The sequence below is a fragment of the Egretta garzetta genome, unplaced genomic scaffold (genome assembly GCF_000687185.1).
Source record: "Egretta garzetta isolate BGI_Z169 unplaced genomic scaffold, ASM68718v1 scaffold46, whole genome shotgun sequence".
Classification (NCBI taxonomy): Eukaryota; Metazoa; Chordata; class Aves; order Pelecaniformes; family Ardeidae; genus Egretta; species Egretta garzetta.
Window position 1 is genome coordinate 7,043,634 of NW_009260268.1, and position 14,020 is coordinate 7,057,653.

The 14,020-nt window shown below is 39.0% G+C and overlaps 1 protein-coding gene across 1 annotated transcript in view; it reads left to right on the forward strand.

The window, feature by feature from the left end:
- MTMR7 (myotubularin related protein 7) overlaps positions 1 to 13,298 on the forward strand; it is a 25,581-nt gene extending 12,283 nt beyond the window's left edge. Inside the window, exons 5-11 of the mRNA XM_035897715.1 lie at positions 2,836 to 2,945; positions 4,791 to 4,916; positions 5,669 to 5,718; positions 7,429 to 7,629; positions 8,935 to 9,075; positions 10,980 to 11,106; positions 11,589 to 13,298. Coding sequence (XP_035753608.1) covers positions 2,836 to 2,945; positions 4,791 to 4,916; positions 5,669 to 5,718; positions 7,429 to 7,629; positions 8,935 to 9,075; positions 10,980 to 11,106; positions 11,589 to 11,948 — 1,115 coding nt within the window. The 3' untranslated portion in view covers positions 11,949 to 13,298. The remainder of the gene's footprint in view (positions 1 to 2,835; positions 2,946 to 4,790; positions 4,917 to 5,668; positions 5,719 to 7,428; positions 7,630 to 8,934; positions 9,076 to 10,979; positions 11,107 to 11,588) is intronic.
- The last annotated feature ends 722 nt before the right edge of the window (positions 13,299 to 14,020 follow it).

Consider the following 14,020-nt stretch of genomic DNA (forward strand, 5'->3'; position numbering starts at 1 on the left):
CAAGGGCAATTTTCTTCAACTTACTGGAGATAAGCAGCAGTGAAGGTTGGAGGATCTTTTTCACAGGAGAGACTGCAGATTATTTTCAGTGTACAATTTTAAATAACTTCCAATGCTGAGGAAGTTTGAAAAAAAAACCTGATTATTCAGTTTTCCATTGGAAAATGTACTTATATTAAGAATGTGTTCATTTCAGTGATGTTTCTTTAGGAAAAAGTTGAAGAAATTAATTTATACTTACAATAAGGTCAATAATTTATTTGAGTAGGTAAAAAAATTTGGTTTCAGCTTTTACTGACTTTAATTCTAGCAATTTTATTTATCTTAACTTTAACATGTATTTACTCTTGTATAATGTTAATTTTTGGCAAAATATATCAGCATTATAAAATGATTACATGTTTAGGAAAATGAACATTTTTTCAGAATATGCAAAAAATTATGAGATTTGCCTGTACTCTGGAAGTAAAATGCATTTCAACATGCTGGGATTTCCTTCCAGGAAAAAAAAAAGTTTTACTTTTGTCTCTGCTGCCTCATATTGCTTTAGTATAGCATTGGGGATTTTTTTTCATTAAAAGAGAAGTGTATGTGAAGATCCTTGTGATAATTTTGATGCTGTGCACAATGTCCTTGAAGTATTTTTTAATAGTGGAATGAAACGTTGCACAAGGGCTTTTCTCCATAAAGATTCAAGGGCTGACTGAGGCTGCTGTTTGGCATTTGTGGTGGGGTGAGCTTTGCTGTACCTCCCAGGGGCCAGCCAAGACTTGACCCCCCATTTGTTGTGCATTGAGGTGATGACCCCACGTGCTCCCTCTCTGTATTTAAACAGCAGATATGAGCTTCTCCTCCCCTCATACCAGGAGCAGTAGTTGCTGATGTTAAGAGCAGCCCTCTGATCCTTGGACTTCAGTGACAGACCAGCCAGAAAGAGCGCCCGAGGCTTTGGCCCCCAGCACGTACTCCTTCCTCTACCTATGGCTGTGCTGTCAGAAATGGAGGAACTGGTCCAGCATTCCGCTCTGGTACTTTTGCTGGTGGAAGAGGCAGTTTCCACCATGTGTCCTGTTCTCATCCTTCCCTCCTGGGGAAGGGAGCACCGCTGGATTGCTATGAGCTCTGCCCAGGAGCTCTTGATTTTCCCATGCCCACATAGCAGGTGCAACAGGTCTTATTTCTCCAAGATTTTGGTATCTTTTCTGCTGAGATGGAAACGCCTTTTCCCCTTAGGATAAGTCTCATAATTGAATTCATAATTGAACTCGGTATTAAGGTCCAGATCAGTAGCCAAAATCCTGTGAAATATACGGTGTATGCCTTTAGGACAGTTTGAACTTTGCTCAGTGAAGTGGTCAGTAAATATTGACTCTAATTTGGTGGTGGGAATGAGCAAAGCACTATTTCAGCCTTACCTTGGGCTTTTGTAAACAGAGACAGCAGCTTCATCCAGAATTCAGCTACTAATTGGTCACGCTTCCATCTGCACAGGAGCATTAATCATGTGAAAAGGTGTTTGCTTTCAGTGCTGCTATCTATGCATTTTTTATAAATAACCTTCAAAAATGACTTTTAAAAGAACCATCTGGAAGAGGGCCTATGTACAAAGACTGCAAGACTCTGTATGGACACATTAGGCTATTTTGCCTCCGAATTAAATAGGGTTAAGATGGCTGGATATGTTCAGATGTGGTATAAACTCTGGCTTCGGTCTGTAAAACTAGATTCCAATTACATTGAGGGAAACTGTAGTTTTGCCACTGGTCATAATGGCCATAATTAACTCAGTCTTTTAGGAGATTTCCAGAGGACGAGGGGCTTACCAAGACATTATTAGTTCACAGATCATACATTAACTCAGTAAAAACCATGACATTTTTTCACCGTATTCCTTAAATATGTTTCACTAGTTGGTATCTTTTTCCTTAAAAGACAGTAAAATTCTACATGGCTCAAAATAAATGTGTAATCTATTCATGTGGTGAATTTAGTATCTTGCTCTTGAAAACAGGTTGCACCAAATATTGAGTATCTGTTTGCTGTTGGATTGAAGTATCTGAATTCGATTCTGATTGCCCTTTTTTCCTTCTGATGTCACAAACTCTGTAATATTAAAAAATAGACACTTGGATAGAGCAGGATAGAAACTTAATGTTGTAAAAACTGTGAGGTTTGGGTTTTTTTCTTTATACACAGCATAGAGCTCAGAAAGGTTTCAGGAAAATATTTTTCCTTGACAAATTCTGGCTTTTCCTCACCATCAGAATATTTTCTGGCTACAAGCGAAGTTTTAATCAGGTTTCATTCAGGGATGGAGAACTGTTGAGCGAATCGCTTTATCTCAGACACCACCACCTGTGGTGATGCTGAAGGCTGGGTTTGGTGGGCCTGCTCTTCCAGAGCTTCAGCACCAAATGTGGCTGGGAATAGGAGGCCGTGGCACAATTCAGGTGGCTGGCTGGCTGGCTGACAGCAGAAATCATATGCTTTCTGTTTCCAACCCCTCTCGGGGGTTTGAAAACTTCACTCCCAGCACAATTTTGGAAAACCTGTGCGTCACAGAAGGATGTATTTTGGTAAACTGTTTGCAACAGGCTTTGAAACAGCTTCTCTTTTTAACTTAAATCAACATATTGGGTGAAATTCGGCCTGGCTCCATTTCTCAAACATATGCTTTTTTTCAACATTAAAGTTTGACTGTGAAGTAGCTATTCTTTACGGAAGATGGGTATTTTACACAGGGGATATGTGAAAAGATAACTCTTAGGTTGGACAGTCAGTGAAAGCTTAAGGGACTATAACTGCTGTGAATTTAAGATGTAGCTTATTTTGCAGTTTGTGAGCTGAAATCGCCTTCAATGAGTGACTTTCTCTGGGGCCTAGAAAATTCTGGCTGGCTGAAGCATATCAAAGCCATTATGGATGCTGGCATTTTTATTGCAAAGGTAAAGTGTGTAAAATGAGAACAAAGCTTGGACTAACCAGATACAGAAAGTGAGGACCAAATTCTCTGCTTGTGGGTAACTTCTGTTATCTTCAGTGATGTTGTATCTGAAAAAAAAGTCTTGCAATACTTCACATATGAGGAGAGATGATTCTTAGGTGCTGTTGTGTGGATATTCTGCGTTCTTTTTGCCAAAGTAGTCAAATGTACTAAAGCCTCTACTAACCTGTATCTTGTTAGGCCAGGTATTTGAACGTGAAGGTTTCTGATTTAGGACTGCTTCTTCACATGGTAGTTGTACTAAAGGAACATTAGCTACTGCGTTATCTCCTCTGAGTTATTTAGCGTCCAACTAAATTCACCTCCTAAACCAATTCCTCTGTATTATGTGGCCAAACTCTTGAGCAGCTTCTGCACTTACACACTTGAGAGCTGTTTCAGAAAACAGTTGTTGCTATTGATAAAAAACTATTATTTCCCCTAATCCCATCCAAAATAATGCAGATATTTGTCATCTGCCAACAGTAGTTTTAATTTTATTACCTTGTGCTCTGCCTTTTACTCTCTCAATTCTTAGTTTTGAGATTACTATTGCGATTTCTTATAGGCCATTTTATTTGCATGACCTGCTACGTACGATATGGATAAAACTTCATGGGTTTCCCTCCTCAGTAGCTGCTTATTTCTATTGTTTTACTTCTTCCTGCTCAGCAGGCAACTGTAGTTTCTTACCTGAACGGCAGCTGTGGGATAAATGCACATGTTATTTCTCCCAGCCTTACTAGCTTTCATTAGCTTAGAGAAATCAGGTCATTTACATTAGCTCTTGCCAACTTTTCCCCAGTGGCTAGTCTTAAAATACTGTCCAAAAAGATTTATCCTATCCTTGCTAGCCTCATGCCTCCTCAAACATGCATTTTTGACCTGTTCTCATTTTTATGGTTCCCAGTTCCCAGTTGTTGGTCTCCTGCCCACAGGGGTTCTATTTTGGTAGAACTTACTTGTCTCTTGAGATAAACATAGATAATTTATTATTATTCCTTGTTCCCTGTTAAGCCCAAACTTAACTTAAATGTTTGTTTTTCTAAGTCGTATCTTTCTCTACTTTCTGAATTTAGTTCTTTAGAAATGACAAAGGCCAAACCCCTTAGAATTTTTTTTAAAAAAACCCTCAAGTTCCAAAAATAATGCAACACCAGACTTTGGAGAACTTAGTATGATCTCTGCTTTATGTGTTTATGTATAAAATGGGATCCTCTCTCCCCAGTTATTTACACTAAAGGTACTGATACAATCTTGCTTATTAGATATGGAAGTTTACCACTACCACAGGCTTCCCCACAGACCTTCAGAAGCATGTCATCAGTGTGCAATGCAGTACACTGTAGTAATGTCCATGCTAGCGCTGGCATCAGGAGCAGGCATTACTGTTATTGACATTACCATCAAGAAGGAAAATGAAGAGCCATATTGCAAATATGGCTGCTCTGTTGCTGGTATGTGACTTAGAGCATCAGCAGCATCTGAATTTGCTTTAGGTAGTTGTCTTCTCTGACATATTGATGTATTTTAATTGAAATGAACCCCACACCCTCCTGTAGTGGAGCATAAACAGGTGATGCTGCAGCCACCATATTGCATAGGACGGGATGAGATGAAGACTTTTCAAATGAGAGGAATAACACTCAACGTAATTCAAGAACTCTGTGGCAGAATAAAAAAAATGAACAAGGTTTCCCTGTTCCCAAATTAATACTCTCTTATATTGCGCTGTCTCACTGTTCTTCTCTTACCGTTGCCTTTCCCCCTGCTTGTGAAATGTCTCTGACTTTTTCTGTATCCTTAGGCTGTGGCTGAGGAAGGTGTGAGTGTGCTTGTTCACTGCTCTGATGGCTGGGATAGGACAGCCCAGGTTTGCTCTGTAGCGAGCCTTCTATTGGATCCATATTACAGAACTATGAAGGGATTCATGGTAAGCAGGTTCTCTTTTGCAGAGTAAACAAAAATTTTATGGCATCATTTGAGATGACTATCTTTGGTTTTAACAGAAAATAAACTCTCCTGAAATATGCCTTTTGTTTTTTAAGGAGGAAGGAAGGTCTCCCAGTTTCTGTATGAAATGTTATCAAAGGTGGAGATCAGTTGGATACCCATTTATTTTCTTTCCTAACCTTGAATGAGAATCTTTCTTGCAGCCCAAGGAGCTTTGGTGCAAGCAAGAGTTTGAATTCATTTTCAGGGATCAGTGAAGTTTTGAGTGTCAGAAGTGTGTGTGCCCTAGACATTAGACTGCAATGAGCAGCTATGTTGGAAAATCTGTTCCTTTTCCAAGCAAATCAGCACTGGTAAATCATCTAGGAATGCGTATCAAGTTACTGGCTACATGTTAAAAGGGGTTTGAAACATTTTTAGGTTCTATTTTAGAAAATGATGAATCAAGCTAATTGAAGTTGTGTTGAAATATTGGCATCCTATCTGCATCCATGAAGACTGCTACTTTGTCTTGAGTTCGTAGTGGTGCTCATCGTTCATTATTTTTCTGCTTATTCTAAAAATTATCTGGGATTCTAATATTGCTTGCTTACATCATTCTTGCTTGTCACTTTTCTGCTTATTCTAAGAATTAACTGGGATTCCAATACTGCTTGTTTATACCACTCTTCTGCCTGCTTCAACATGTGTCAGCTCTGCTCCACAACACTGAATGCAATATTCTCATTTTAGGTGTTAATTGAAAAAGACTGGGTTTCCTTTGGTCATAAATTTAACCACAGGTAAGGCGGTGCTAAGGTTTTCCTATACATATTTTTATATAGTCAGTATCCACTGCCATTCCAATTTTTTTTCCTTGTTGCCTTTCAAAGCGTATCAACAGAAGGCCCTCAGGAAACCACCAAATCCTTTGCTCCTACTATATAATTTAGCTGCCTGGAAAAATCAAAGGGAAACACATTCATATCAGTCTTTTCTTATATATGCACTCCAAGACCAATATTGGGAATCCTGAGCGCTGGTCTTGCAGTTGCGATGAGCATTGAGAGCTTCATGTGAGAGAAAAGTAGTATCTATGTGGCTGGCCAAATCCCTTTGGACTCCGGTGGCTCTTTCAGTAGTGCCAAGATTTGTCATCTAAGTTCCTGTTCAGCAAAGTCTACGTCTTCCAGGACAGTACTTAATCTTAGGCATATCTGTAAGTTACCTACTAAGTAAAACATCCTCTTCCTGTTACGTTCTGTTCTAACAAAAACAGTAGGATTTGTTCAGAGACTTGTTCAGATCAGAGATTTGTTCAGGTAAAGGGAAGTGGAAAGTCATCAGTTTGGACCAGTTATTTTGTACAACCATTATGTAAATGCTATAATGTAATGAAAATATTTGAAGACTCTATATTTAAACATGGATAAACATCCACATTTTCTTTCTTGTATTTCCTTTTATTTCCCATAAAAATAAAAAATGCAATTTTTATATTGGAGTTGAATTACATTATATTGCTTGATTGGCATAGAAATTTGTTCTAGTTTCAAAAAACACAACAAAACTTTTAGGAAATCTGTGCAGCTCCACACCACCTGTGAAACTCCAGAAAAAAGCAGGAATTACTGTATTTAGTACAATACTGGCAGGTGTCTATGATTATCATCGGTGAAAGATATTATGAAATGTAGCTTTGATTTGCAGTACAATATTGCTATATGTTTTTGATGCATAACAGTAGTAGATTTAGAGGTTTCAATTTTAGATGTTTATGGAATTCTACTCTGTTGGCATATATACATATATGTGCACATACATATATATATCTCACACACTAGACAAGCAGAATAATTGGTTGAAAATGCTTTTTCCTAATATGTAGACCTACAAAATATTTTTTACTTCTATGTGTTTTATATTTCAGGCTCCTTTTTCTTCATTGCAAGTAGTTCCAAGAGACATTTTTACAGACAGAAAGTTTTATGTTCACTTAGCAGTTACGGTAGCATGTAGGCATTTCCCACTTTCTAAAAATTTCACCAAGAGAGGGCAGCTTTAAACTGCTTTTTGCCAAGGTTATTCTGTTCCTCTCCTGCTCAGTTTTCTGGTTTTGGGAATGGTCTGCCATTTAAGCGACTGTCTAAGATATGGTTTTGTCATTGCAGTCATTGTTATCATGACCTACGTTACTGTGGTATAACTTTATATTAATAGCATTAAAACATGGCTATGCAGCAGCCAGTGGTTAGCAGCTGTAAGGCAACAAGACACCTGTAAAAGTTGGGGGGTTTTGTTTGCATATGATAAGGTCTGCCTTCATTCTACTTAATGAATATTGCATCGTTTTTGTAAGTAAGTAAAAACATATACTACTAGTTAAGATTTTAGAAATGAATGCTTAGGATGTGACTTGCATGCTGAAAGTGAGGGGGTTGTTTTCATTAGTGTCAGCTCAGTTTTCCTAGAGGATTTCAGGTTATAATCGAATGTATCTTGTCTTGTTTCAGGTATGGCAATTTAGATGGAGATCCGAAGGAGATATCCCCTGTTATTGACCAGTTCATCGAGTGTGTTTGGCAATTAATGGAACAGTTTCCTTGTGCCTTTGAATTCAATGAGAGATTCCTTATCCATGTACAGCATCACATCTATTCGTGCCAGTTTGGGAATTTCCTGTGTAACAGCCAGAAGGAGAGACGAGAGCTGAAGTACAGAAATCTTTTCTTTTGTAGCATATTTACATGGGGAGGGGGGTGTCTGTGGGTGGTGGTGGAGTCGGACATTTGCCAGTCTACCTGTACATGCTTTCATAAGGCGCGGGGTGCAATGCAGACTTCTGGGCCGTCATATTCTGGCAACCCAGATTAATACCGAAAAAAGTTGATCCCCTGCAATGTGGCTCTGCTGGGAGTGTAATCCGCAGTGTGCGTGACTGGGATTAGTGAAAACCGACAAGAGCATTAGCCCTGCAGCCACGCGGCCCTGCCTTTACCGCAGCATTAGCAACACGCCAGGCAAGCTGTCACTGGGGCTCTAATGCAAGACTATATTAACTCTAGTTAAAGTTCTCAGTTTAATAGTCACTGCTCTTCTCTGTTTTAACTTGCCTTTGGATCTCATGTCAGGACACTTTCATCCTGATCTCCCGGATACTTTCTTATGAACAGCTTTTTTTGTCTGGTAGCCCTCCCTAGGCCTGAGTCAGCAAACTATCCTGCTGCTGTCTGGCCCCAAAGCAATTATGAATTAATTTGTTTGGGCCTGCCCTCAGGCCCAAACACAGACAATAATATCATTCCTGGCAGTGCTGATGGTCATATCTGTTTCCTGGGGCCCTGGCTGCTCGGGTACATCCTGATAACCCAGTGCTTTTCTCATGCATCCTGATCGTGTCAGCACTGGGAAAGAGAGGAAGGTGGGAGTTCCTGCTCGCTGCTGCCATTTGGTCCCTTTCACCGCTCACATGCAGAGCAGCCTCAGTGCTGCAGCCCATTTAAAATCAAAACCTTCACGGGTTATCCTATCCCAGGATCTAACTGCGTGAGAAATTGCAGATCAGTGGTGTAGGAGTGCTTTTAAATATGGGGACTCCTTTGCTGTAGAGATGGCTCTGAAATCTAATTTTATGGCAGTGATGCTCTCCCATCCTGCAAAGGAACCCATCTTTCTACCCTCTCTCCCCAGCTGCTCTGGCTTTATGGGAAATGGATTGGATTTTGCCTTTTAGCGTCCAACAAAGGAATCATAGAATCATAGAATGTTTTGGGTTGTAAGGGACCCCTAGAGGTCATCTAGTCCAACCCCCCTGCAGTGAGCAGGGACACTGCTAACTAGATCAGGAATATGGGGCTCTGTTTTTCTATGGTTATAACTTAAGTCTAATTCTATTAAGGAAGTATAAAGCTGATTGCAAATGAGTAGTACAGAGCACTAGAATGTTGCATCTAAGCTTTGGCTATACCTGAACTGTAGTAGAGACTTTGTATTTTTAATTTCACCTTTTTTTTTTCCAGAATCCAAGAACGAACATATTCTTTGTGGGCTCACTTATGGAAAAATCGTGCCGATTACCTGAATCCCTTGTACAGATCAGACCGTGGTCAAACCCAAGGGACCCTACACCCACAGATGGCTCCATGCAACTTCTTGTACAAGTAGGTGGTATTGCTTGCTACCGAGCATTGTAGGATGTGTTAGTACAGAATAGAGTGCCTTTGTATTTAAGTATTTCTGGTTCCATAAGGTATCTTACAGAGAGTAAATTCAGTCTCAGATTGCAATGTGTTTGCTCCTTGTGTGCTCATAGCCAGCCAACACCTCTGCACGATTCCACAAGGGAGTATTAGTCTGAAAAGCAGCTTAAGATTAAAGCTACATTGACAGTTGTGTGTCCTAATTTCATGGTTACTCACTTCTTCCACTGAGAAATGTCTATTCCAGTTCTGTTCTCGTCTGTGGTTTCCAAAGTTGCTTCAACTTCTTCCATTCCAAGATTTTGTGATGTTTATTTGAATCAATTGGTGGCGAAAATAAAAAGGACATTTCAAGAAATCATATGGCTTCATTGCTAAAATAAGTGTTCAGTAAAACAAAAAGCAGGCCTTCCCTATGTTGTTGTTATACCTTGAAGTATACACAGTAAATTTTACTTGAATTTTTTTTTTTTAATTTTAGAAATGTTACTATTGACATTCTGACTTGAGTAATTAATTGTGCCATTAATCTTAACAAACTTAAGGAGAACTTGAACAGAAATTCATTAAAACTGTGATTTAAGTAAAACTGATCAGTTTGTTTTCCAGTTGCAAGTACAAGTGCCTGTTAAAAGGTCAGTAAATATCCTAAATGACAGAAATTGAATTCTTTCGCATCTACTATTCCAGGTCACATCCACTTTAAAACAATTTTAAAATAGTCATTAATCGTATTCTTTAGGAGAGTGGGATTTATAAAAGAAGTACTGATAGTGCAGATCTGCCATCAGATGAGTAATCCTGTTGATTTTAATGGGATTACTTGGGTGCATAAAGATTTCCAAGCATGAGCTATCAGATGATAAGGGGGGAATGTGACTTAAATAGTATGCTATTGGGGTAGGAATAATAAACCACCAAGGAGCATGCACATGCTCTGAAAATATCTCTCAGCTACTTGGCTGGGCATCTGCAGCTGAGGGCAGGTCTCGGGGCTACTTAACCTGTCTGGTGGACTGGTTACATACTCGGAGTCGTCTGGCTGTGGCCATGTATTGTCGGGAAGGCAGAAGACAGGAGGAGTGCTAGAGTAAGCTACCGACTTACAGTTTGAGTCCTTTCCTCCTGAAAATGAAAAATCAGCTCAGCTGTTTAGCTAAAGGTTTGTCAGATAATTCCATAGAACAGGAAGAGAGCTTGCCAACCTATGTGCTTCATGCAATTTCCATAGCTCAGTTTAAAATGTCACTTTAAGTTCTGTGAGATCAGGATGCCATGCTGGTTTTTACTCCTGATTTTTAACTCTTCTTTATGGGGGAAAAAACCTGCTTACCTAGCTGCACCTCACACACACAGCACCCCCGCCGCCCCAGCCCCAGCCAAAACCAAGCATACTGAACTTCAAAGTTGACTTCATGGGAAGTTAAACAATGGTTGAGAACTAGGATTACAAAAAAACTGTCTTTACCCTTGGCTGTTTCATAGGTACCGTTGTTCTAAAGCCTATAGTGTAGAACAAGAAAATAATACAGCAAAAGTTTGTGTTCAGTGACTCACCCTCAGCCATGTGATCCAACTCAAAGGTACATTCACCTTTCCTTCTACTGTGTATCAGAGTGGGTCAAGCTGTGTATGTCCACAGTTGCATCTTCAGCACAGACCCAATGCAAATGAATCATAAATCTTACCAAATACTCAGTGAACTTACGCGTATACACTCTAATGATGAATAAGCCATGGATGGATCATTTAGGACAACATGCCTCTGAAAAAAAAAAAAAAAAAAAAAAAAAAAAGCATGTACTTAAGTCTTCTGAGGCCACCTCACCAAATAAGAAAATCGCTGACCCTCCCGTCAATTCCAGGTTCTGGAGCGGTATGTACAACCGCTTTGAAAAGGGGCTGCATCCTCGACAGTCGGTTACTGACTATCTGATGGCAGTGAAGGAAGAAACGCAGCAGCTGGAAGAAGAGCTGGAGCTCTTAGGAGAGGTAATAAACACTTGATCTCGATGCCCCAGACTTAACTGATGGTAAATGAAACCCAACTCCACACACTGCATGGTCCCCTACATGCTACATACTTCTCCGGCATGAGGATGTTCAACTGCCTGCTTTATTCTCACGTAAATTACTACAAATGTTTTGCATTTAAGACACAACAGTGCACTTCTTTAGGGATAAAATTTCACCTGTGTTGGAGCATGAGTACTACTCCTCCTGAAAGAAATTTTGTATCTTTCCGTTAACTCAGAAGGACTTGTAACTCAGAAAGACACTGTAATTCTGCATTGGTTTGTGACAAATTGTGCACTTCTCCTACTCTGTCAATGCAAATAGGCAGTTTTGAAGGGTGACAGTTGGGCTGGGCTCTGAACTTTGTTTTTTTTTTTTTTGAAAAAAAAGCAGACACATCAGAGGATCGCTGGGCCCTAAATATGTCCATGTAATATATACGCTTTCCTTTATTTCAGAGACTGGCGAATCTTCAGAAATCACAATTAAATGACAATAAAGTCAAGAGTAAGCAACAAGACCGAAGCAAACAGTTAGGGCTTTCGACTTCCAACAACAGCTTAGCTAACACTCCCCAGGAGTACAGCAACGATCTGAAATCATTCCCATCCCGGAGCCCTTCTCAAGGGGATGAGGAAGATTCAGCCCTGATTTTGACACAGGACAACCTGAAAAGCTCTGATCCTGACCTCTCAGCTAACAGTGACCAGGAGTCTGGTGTGGAGGACCTAAGCTGCAGGTCCCCAAGCGGGGGTGGCTGCTTGCCTAGTGAAGACAGTGGGAAGGATTCAGATGAGGCTGTATTTCTGGCAGTCTGAAACACCTTCACAACAGCAAGGATCCAGATGAAGTCAAGTGTTTCACACCCTGGAATGACATCTTTTCATCAGATGAAGAATAGGAGCGGTCTGTGGCCTAAAGAAATAATCCAAAGAAAGGGAACTGTGCAATTGTGTAAGTAAAGATCTAAGCAGAACAAGCCATTATTAGTTTTAAGACATACTGCTAAAGAAAGGTAATATCTGCCGTTGTATTTAGTTAAGCCAATGTGGTATTTGTTTTATCAATGCTGTAGATAATTATTCCTTACTTTGCACATTTCCATAATTATTTATTGTACAAAATAATAGTTCTTCTCCAAAGACGTGAAATTCCAAAGTACTCTCTTACCCATAAGGAAAAGGTTAAAGATTCATTGGTGTTAGCCTTACTGGTGAATCGGTCAAGACTTATTTTTGTAGAGCTCTTTTGCCTTCAGACATATTGTGTATATTCTTTTTGTTTTTCATGGGAAGGTGTCAAGTTTTGAACTCCAACAATTATTTTGCATATTCTCCTACTAGAATCCTTTACTGCAAAGTAAAGCTAACAAATGGGCATGCTTGCTTAAGGGAGAAAGGAAGCTTTGACCCTGCAAAAATATCCTTTAGTAAGCAGCTGCTGCTGCACATGAATGCATCCTGTTTGGCCTCAACTCTCAACCAGTGTTGAAAGTTCAGAGGTTTCTGTGAGCAAAATGTCAAGGAATCTAACAGTACTTACGCAGCCCCCGTGGCAAAGCACCCCTTTATAATGAAAGGTATGTTAGGCAGTATACTCTAACCTCTTTATGTTTTGTTCTCAAGTTTGATTGTTTATACATTGCCCTCGTTCCAAACTGCCTCCATACGATATGAAGGTAAAATTTTAAAGGTAATAAACCCCCAAATTCTCCAGCCTATTTTGCTTCCCACTTGAAAATGTTTTATTTAGGTACATATACAGTAGCTACTAGGGAATCCAAAATCACTTACAAACCTCACTTACGAAAGCATCACACCAAATTCAGAATTAAAGGAAGGTTATGCCCATAAAGTAACTGTTATAAAAGAGTATTTTTTCCAAGTTTTACTGTATAACCACAACCAAGGGTTTTTTTAGCCTCACATGAAATTTCCCTTTCTAGTATTTGCCAACCTGAACAGAGCATGGTGGTGCTAATTTAAAAAAAAAGACTGATTCACCACAACAAAGTTTAATCTCATTTGGTTTAAGAATTTTCATAGTTTTTAAGAGTAGGAATAATAGCTGTCATGGGTATGGAAGTAAATCACTGAAAAATGTTTAAAATTTGGGATATTTTGAAACTCACTAAAAAGCTTTCCATATCAGGATGTTAATTCTTCCAAGTTTCTTTTTTTTTTTTTTTTTTTTTTTTTTTAATTAAAGCAATCAGTTACAAATATAATCCATATGGCTGCTCTTACCTGCTTGGAGACAGTGTGATATTGAACTCTAGTAAAGCAAAGCGGTAGTAATGTAAGTTTACTTTGATCGCATTTCATACTACTCCTTCAAATACAGACTTACAGGCAGAATTAAATTATATAAATATACCTCAATTTAGAAGCTTTAGATTTTATTATTCAGTCTGCTTTTACGGAATGGCTTTTCATTCTGTTCTATGAACTTACGTTATTAAAAATGAGTATAGGTAAACTTCAGTATTATTAATATCCTCTTAAGGGAGCTGCTGTCTTTGAACAAATAATTCAATTCCTAACAGCAAGGTTTATCTTGATGTTATACTGGTAAGGCCAGATCCTCAACTTGATAAATCACTATAGCTCAACTGAAATAAATACAGCTAGTATTTATACTCTGTTGAGAATCTAGCCTTCTGTTTTTTAATCTTTATGAATTTTTAATAAATGAAAGCCCTGATTTTAATTGCACTTTTAAAAATGTTTCGTATTTTGAACATAGCCTGTAAAATTCATGCTGTTAAGAGCTTTTGAATGGATCTTCTCAGACTAAAGAAACATGCTGCAAAGTCAGTAACAAAAACAAAACACACAAATATTCTGCCTAAAAATGAATTTGAAAATGGGCACTATTACTGCGCATCTTT